Raw genomic sequence first — 8,512 nt, 5'->3', positions numbered from 1 at the left:
CAACTAAGAATATATATTTTTATATATATATTACATTTGGGTGTTCTATATGTAATATATATATATGTATATATGTGATTATATATTATATGTGTGTATGGGTGTTTATGTATTCATGTTTATGTACATGTCTCTACATAGTGGTACATACATGAGCATATGCATATGAAGGCTAGAGGTCTATGCTAGACATCTTTCCACCTTAATTTTTGCATGGTCTCTCATGGAACCCAGAGTTTACTGATTCCACAAGACTGGCTGGATAATACTCTGAGGATCCTCTTGTCTCTGCTTCCCCACTGCTAGGATTATGTGCATAGGCTACCGTGCTTGGCTTTGGTGCTGGGAATATATGTAATCAGGTCCTAATGCTTGTACAACAGGCCCTGTACTGTCAGTCCCAGCTGCCTAATTCTGACAGAAAAGTTTTAATTAAATATTGCAGTGTTTAAACCATGTTTGCCTTTCAAATCAATTAGAAAATACATCTGGCACCTAGCACAAGGAATCTACACAGAAACTTTCCTGGCTTAGTTAAAATTCATATTCTTCTGATGAGAACAGCTTCTACAGTCAATCTGGGTAAAAAAATCAAAAGAGCCAACATGATCTTAAATCCCAAACTTGAATAGTCACAGACAATGCGTCCATTTCTTTCATCTTTCAGTCATGATGAATATTTTGAAATTATTCCTAAATTTCTCTACTTAGATCCATTTCTAGGGATTACTCATTCATTGGGTGTTATATTTTTGTGTAAGTGAGATAGGCATTTAAACACTTGCACCTGTTATCATAAAGTGACCTCACAATGATAAAAACAATTTTATCTTCATTGGGTTCCAAAGTACCAGAAAAAATAATAATAAGAGAGCATGTTAATTAGTTGCCAAGATAACTGATGATTGAAATTTAATAAATAAAATTTAAAAATACCTAACTCATTATTTCCAAAGCATTTTAGTATTACTTGGGAGAGGAAAAAATAGTTAATGCAATATGATCAAATGTGTACCACAAAGTTTAAGTTTTTCCAATTTTTTCTACATTGTGTTCACTATAGAAAGCTGTTGAACAAGTGTAAGACTGCTTTTGTTCTAAATTTACTTCCCTAGCTCCTAAACTTTGATTTGTGTAGACATATACAGCGGTCATCAATAATACAAACTGGTTTGACAAAGATGAATAAACTATAAAATATAGGGGCTGGGAGGATGGCTCAGTGGTTGGTGGCACTGGTCACTCACCCAAAGAACCCCAATTCAATTACCATCACCCATGTGGCAGTTAACAACCATCTTCAACTCAATTTTCTGTGGACATTGACTACACCTTCGTTTCTCAGCTGCCCAGACCTGAAACTATCTTAATTACAAAACTGTTTGGCAATGGCTCAGGCATATTCTTAGCAAGCTCTTACATCTTAAATTAACCCATTTCTATTAATCTAGGTAACACACAAGATTATGGCTTACCAGTAATGTTCTGCCATCTTTCTCCTTTGGCAAATACATAACATATTCTTGACTCTACCTATTTTCTCTGTATACCTTTGGATTTCCCTCCTGACTTTACTCTGCTAAGCCATTGACCAAAACAGTTTTATTCATTAACCAACAAAAGTAACAATTCCAGGGGATCTCTGATGCACTGTTTCAGTCTCTTGACCACTATATACATATCTCTCTTCCACACACATATATCTATCTATCTATCTATCTATCTATCTATCTATCTATCTATCTATCTATCTATACTATCTATCACATATCACACACATACTCATACACATATATACATGTACTTTTCCATATATATATATATCACAACACACTGGGGAAGTGCCTATGCTCATAAAATAAAATTAAATAATTAAAAAAATTAAGTTTACAATCTCTATATTGTCCATCAAACCACATTATCCTCGAAGGGATCTACAGGTTCCCAATCTCTGTGGAAACAAAAACAGAATCTCTTTTCCAAAGTAACATGTCCTGAGACTCAAATTGTGAAGTCAAGATACCTTTATGTTGGTTTAGCTTAGTAGCCCCCACAATCAAATGTCTCTCTATAGTTAACTCATTAACAGTCAAAATATTAAAAGAAAACACAATAGTATTTAATAATCCAGAATCTCGGTGTATATTCTATCTTTATGTGGCTGATGTTTTTACTCTACTATTTTTAATATTTATTTCATTATCTTTCTTCCTTTAACCCATGACTATTACTTTTACTGTCTCTTTAAAGACTTATTTTTTTTTTGTAATCTTCTGATATACTAACATTTGATTTTATTTTCCGAAGTCTTAAAGAGCACAATAGTACAAGAAAAAACATCTTTACTATATCAAATAGATTGTTGAATATGGTATTCTTTAAGAAACACTCAACTCTGGGGTTGAGTTATAACTCAGTGACTAAGGGCACACTCCACTCTTGCAGACGAACTGAGTTTGGTTCCCAGCACTCATAGTCGATGGCTTATAACTGTGATGCCAGCTCCAAGGCATTAGTGCCCTCTGTGGACTCTTGTGGGCATCTGTACTCATACACGTGCATAGACATAGACACACGCATGTATATATACACAATATAGAAATACAATCAATCTTTAAAAAGAAATACCTGACTTTAAAAGTGAATATATGTCTTATCTATGAAAATTAGTTGAGAAAATGGGCATGATATATCCCCCATTCTGTCACTGATTGAAGCATTTGGATGGACTCGGTTAACATTCAGGTAGTGTGCTTTCCATGTGCTTTCCAGTCTGTTCCTGTCTTTATACCTAAACTGGGCTTCTTGTTAATGGTGTACAGTTGAGTGTTATTTTCTTATGCTGTCTCTTTGATTCTGCCCTTACTTGGAGTTTGTAATTCATTCATATTTAGTGAGGTATAGGCACAATTGGATCTGAGTCCATCATTTGCTTTTGTTTGCTTCATGTTGTTCTTTCCTGCTTTCTTTAGGTTCATCAGACATTTGAAATATTTAATTTTTATCTCTATAATGGATATTTAGTTATGATATTTGAGATCTGAATAATTACTTTAGTGCTTGTAACATGTATCCTTAATTTTAGTTTGCTTTTAAATAATATTCTCTCAGTCCCTAAAGAACTTTACAATAGTGTAATTCCATCTATCTTCAGTCATACCTTTGCATTCACATTAAATAAGTTGCTTCTTGTAATGTATTGAGCAACTTTATGAGTCATTATTTTGCTTTAAAACATTGTTTTAAAAAATAAACATTACAGTTGTTCACTTTTTTAACAGCTTTGAAATAGCTGGTACATTTCTTTCCAGTGTTCTTTATTCTTTCATGTACACCCAGGCTTCTTTGTTTCTAAATATTTCCATTATCTGTCTGGAAACTTCCATCATATATTTTTTTAAGTGTGGCTCTGTTATCAATACTTTTGGCTTTGACTTGTGTGTGTGCTCAGAAATGTCTTTATTTCACTTTTTATTTTATATAACATTAATGGAACTAACTTAATTCTTTTTGCATTTATTTATTGATGTGTGTGTGTGTGTGTGGTGTGTATGTGTGTGCGCGTGCACACGTGTTCTGGTAGTTACATGGAGTTGGTTCTCTTCTTCCAACCATGTGAGTTCAGGGATCAAACTCAGGCTGCCAGGTTTGTGCAGCAAGCACTGTTACCAGCAGAACAATCTCTTGGAACCTTCGTTTTCTCTTTCAAAAGTTGTTTTCTCAGGTATATTCTGCTAAGCCTATGTAATAAGTTCTTCATTTCAGATATTCTGGTTTTGCTTCTAGAATTTTTATTTGTTTTTTTTTTTTTGGAGTTTGAGTTTATGATCTAGACCTCTCCATTTTGCATTAGTTTTGTTTGATATGCTTAACCCCTTGTCACCAAGCTGATTAATGTATTTATAACAGTAAAAACCTTATTTGCCCATCTCAATATCATGGCAATGTCTGGCTTGACTTTGTTTTCCCCTCTGACAGTAGACTCTGTTTTCCTCTTTATCTGAATTGTTTTGCTGTGTTTGTTGTATAGAGGTCACATTGTAGAACAGTTTTTTAGGTGTAGGAATTGAAAGTAGGAAATACTTTTTCTAAGAAGAAATTACCCCTGCCTCCTCTGTGGGATGCCAGGGAAAGGGGCTGGTCTTTTCACAGCCCACAGCTGGTTTCAGTACAGGCTGCAGATAACTTTACTTGCCTTCTCTAAACCAATGCTTTCAAATGTTACAAGGGTAAAATTAGGACTTTTCTCAGGGCCTGGGAATTAATCCTCATGAGATTTAGAGATGTCTCTTGACAGTTGTTCCAACTGTTAGCCCTATATGCCACTGGAGAATCTATTACCTAGCTCCACCTCCAACCCTCCCTGCCATGGGGTTTCTGTCTCTGCTTCTTCACCTTGCTCCTAGCTTTTGTTATACTTCTGTGCACCTGAAGACCGCTACTGGTAAAGAAGACTTTGTTGGTGGTGAGGACTTAGCACGTCCTAGTCTTCTCGACAATGCCAACCTGGCCTCTGGCTGACTCACTACAGAAGGTTTGTCATCCTGGCGGTGCAAGCAGCCCTAGATTCCATCTCACTTAGAACCCATTCTCTCTAGAATTCATGTTATCTAGATTTCTTTGAAACGTAAACTCTCTAATGTCCTTTTAAAAATGTCTTTCAACTTTCCTTGTTTTGGCAGAAGCAACTGTCTCCTATAATGAAATGTCAAAGCAGGAATAAGCCTGTTTCTTACATTTTTCTCATAGAGCATCCTCTGGGAAAGGTTGCTCTCAGTCTTCCATTCTTATTGTAATCTTTTCTTTTCAGGTTGTGCACTCTGAGCATTTCTGCGATGGATGACTTATCTGTTAAGTTTAGAAACTGTTTGCAGAATGAAATATCTCTCTTGTGATAGAGGCCCTTTCCAAAGCCTCTTTTCAGCTCATGGTCAGCAGCAGAGCAGCTCCGTCCTGTGGATTGTGTGCTCACCGTACCACTTGCTTTTAGCCATTCTTTATTCCATTCAAAGCAGTGCTAGTGGGATAATGAATGATGACAACCTCTACTTTTCAGAAATGGTTGTCAGGGACAGAGCCTTGTGCCTTATGTGTCCCAGACAAACTCTGCTATTGAGTTACACCCTGGATGATTTTATTTTTTCTAGAGTCTCATTGTGTAGCCCTGGCTGTCCTGGAATTCACTCTGTAGACCAGGCTGGCCTTGGACTCACAGAGATCCACCTGCCTCTCCAGAATGCTGGAAGTAAAGGCTTATGCCACAATGCCCAGCCCCTGAATGATTAAAAAAAAAATCTCTTTAGGACAATTTATACTTGGATATGTCTGTAATGTTGATTCTTAGGTAAATGATTTCTTACTATTGGATCTTTAATTTTTTTGGGTCCCTTGTCAAAAAGGGCGAGAAATGATCAAATATTTTGCAAAGAACTTTGTCCCTTCTTTGATGCTGGGTGATTTTTCAAAGTAACAAAGTTTCCTCAAAGATTTTTGAGATCCCATTTTCTTTAAATATCTATCAGAAAGAAAGCAGAAACCTAGTGCATATTGGCCTACACTTGGCAAATGGTTAACATTAGTACATTAGTTTCTCTAAATAGACTTTTATGGACTATCATAAAATCTGGCATTTTAGAAAGTTATTGAAATCTGTGCCCTTAAACAGTGCAAGGAGTTTCTACAGGAGGTAAGCACTTACTGACTGTGAGAATCCATTCTGCAGCTTTGTTCCCTTGGGTTTGTAGGCTGACTTTGCTTTTCTTGGTACAGGGTTGGAAAGGTGGCAAGTGCCAGGTAACAGCTCCAGGGAGCAGCAAGTGTGTGCAACTCACTGTGGCAGTTAGTTCCTTCCCCAAGCAGTTCTTTGGCTGAATCATTCAAACTCCTCTACTTCTATTTGTAGTACGAATAGTAAAAACCCAGAGACAGATGTTGGGATTTTAACCTGTCTAGATTGATGAAAATGATGCTCTGTGAGTCGTCAATCAGGACCCGAAGCTCCAGAGCCTCATTGGAAAGGTCCTCAGCTAACCGGTAGTAGTTTTCTAGCAGCAGCTCCATCTCCTCTGCATGGTCAATCCCAGAACTGCTCTTCTCAAAGACCTGTGGGTCACTCCACTTGGTTAGACAGAGTTCTTCCAGCATCTCCTCCTCATCCAAAAGCTCTAAAATCGACTCTTTGAAAATTTTAATGTCTGTTTCCAACTCAGAGAGGCTTTTGCCATTTTGCAGCAGGACATGCAGCTTGCTTCTGTCGACAGAAGAATGCTTGGGGTCCACTAATGCATCCAGGGTCTCGAGGATCAGCGGCTGCAGGATGCTAAGTTTTCCCTGAAGGGTGTTGATCCAATACTGCAGGAGTGCTTCAATAGCTCTGAACTCAAACGGCAGTGGGTATGTGACGAGCTGACCTTCTCCAGCCAGCTGTGATGGCAGTTCCCGGAACAGCCACTGCTCCAGGTTTAGATTCCGATAATCTAGTATCAGAAGATACTCTGGAGTTATCACAGCCTTCAAATACTCCATCCTCATGATGATCCTGTTGTTCCTGGTAGTGATGCTCATCACGTGCTGAAACCTCAAGTCTCTGGCCTGGAGTGCTAACTCATGGTATAATTCAGTTTTCTTCCTCTCAAAAGAAGTAACATTTCCTTCTTTGTCAAACTTTGTCACAGCAAACACTTGGGCCACGCTGGCTAAGGTAGCTTGAGAGGCATCGGAGGTTCTAGACCGGTGCACATCACCTGCAGCGCCGGGCAAGCTCGGCGCCTTCTGGTTCCCTGAGAGCAGCAGGGTCACGCGACCGCAGAAGGCAGCAGGGCTCAGGCGCGAGACACACAGGGCCCGCCGGGACTGCACGGCGCGGGGCAGCAGCCGGGGGAGGCAGCGCAGGCACTCCATGGTGCACAGGCAACCGGGAGACGGCAACCAGACGCCGGCCTGGCATGCCGGAACCCGAGCAGATCTGCCTAAAGACTTATTTTTTAAAACTATTTCTTTCTGTATCTGCCTACACCCATTGTCTGCTTTTCTTAAGCCTATGTACATTTTTTAAACACACTGTGACTCATTCGGAGGTTTATTTCTGTCTCAATCTGTCTTTATTGTGTATCTGAAATCCTTCTTTGATCACTGTTGTGAATTTTTAAGCAGGTATGGCTAAGACCAGAGCATCAGCTTTGGCTATTGGTTCCACCCTGCTCAGCTTTTCAACATGGCAGAGGTCCATTTACTGCCAGCCCTAGGAGCCATATTTACTACCCCAGCTCTTGGAAGTAGTTGGCAAATGCCACCACCAAGAAACTTGCAACAAGTTGCTTACAAGCCCCATTTAAGTGCTCTGTAACAGGACCTCCCAAAAGAGATGGAGCCATTTCTGCCACCAGCATGATCGGGGAAGCAGTTTTTGCTGCTAATGCTGAGTCAGGAAGACTTCTCTTAAAGGAACCACACCTCTGCTCACTGCCAGCAAACAGCCTATCAGAAAGTATGCAGCTATCTAGAAGCTCCAATTGACTCCTGTCTTTGTGTGTCTGGATTTTCTTTTTTAAAGTTTTCTTAGGCTTTATGTGGATATTCTTGCCAAACGTTTGGATGCCATTAGTAAACAGAAACTCCTCTTTCGTTCCCAGCTGCCCACATTGGGTGCCAAAATGTAGGTGTATCAAAGAGTTCCACCACAACTCAGAATGGAATATAACAAAGGTTTATTGATTTGGGGATAAATTCACAGTAAGGGTAGCCATCCATAGTCCTCTGTGTGTGATGGAAACTGTGAACCGAATCCAGCAGAAAAGGCGCCCATGCATGCTTTTCATCTGTACTTATTGTACCTGAGACCATACCCAACATGGGCTTGTATTCAAAAGGATATTGGCTGAAGGAGTTTCCACAGCAAAGCTATAAATACTGTTGGAAAAGGTAAGTAAATATATGATCAAATTCAGAATACCTATGGACTAACCTGCACATATTAGAACATTACAGACACGATTAGGAAATTTTAGTTCTGCTTTCTAGTCACTGGAGTAAATAAATATTTACTGTATTAATGTACTCCCCTCAAATCTTTACTCAAATATTTTTTATCATAACTTTAATATCAAAATATTTCCCTAAGAATCTCAGCAGCCATTCACTTTAGAAGTGTTCCAAAGGACACGGTGTTCTATGGCATGACTGGAAATCATATTGTGCAGAGAGAAAGAGGAATGTGCAAAAATTCAACAGAGTACATTTTACATGTCTCCATGAACTTCCTACCTAAATGAAGAAAGCAGATGGTCTCCATTAGAAAGATATGAATTTGGTAGTAACATACAGAGAGAAATCAGGCCATCAGCTTCTCTTTAATTCTAAGCCTCATCTTAAACTGCAAATTAAAGGAATACTCCAAAAAATCCATCTGTGTTTTGTGATGCTGTTGATTTTGTTGTGGGGGAACCCAATTATTGTGATCCTTAGGCATTTCATGGATTCTTGATTTTAGAATATTAAATTTTCATATTAAAGA

General features: G+C 38.7%; 1 protein-coding gene across 1 annotated transcript; it reads right to left on the bottom strand.

Annotated features, from left to right (window-relative positions):
• Positions 1-5,892: 5,892 nt before the first annotated feature.
• LOC130863931 (magnesium transporter MRS2 homolog, mitochondrial-like) lies at positions 5,893-6,942 on the bottom strand. Its single transcript, XM_057754262.1, has one exon. It carries the CDS (start codon positions 6,898-6,900, stop codon positions 5,893-5,895), a length of 1,008 nt encoding a protein of 335 aa, XP_057610245.1. The 5' UTR covers positions 6,901-6,942.
• Between the last annotated feature and the right edge of the window lie 1,570 nt (positions 6,943-8,512).

The sequence above is a fragment of the Chionomys nivalis genome, chromosome 2 (assembly GCF_950005125.1).
Source record: "Chionomys nivalis chromosome 2, mChiNiv1.1, whole genome shotgun sequence".
Taxonomy (NCBI): domain Eukaryota; kingdom Metazoa; phylum Chordata; class Mammalia; order Rodentia; family Cricetidae; genus Chionomys; species Chionomys nivalis.
This window is presented reverse-complemented; position numbering and strand designations above follow the sequence as displayed.

Excerpts from the sequence above, each read along its gene's own strand:
- LOC130863931 (XM_057754262.1), bottom strand. The coding sequence starts at position 6,900 with ATGGAGTGCCTGCGCTGCCTCCCCCGGCTGCTGCCCCGCGCCGTGCAG.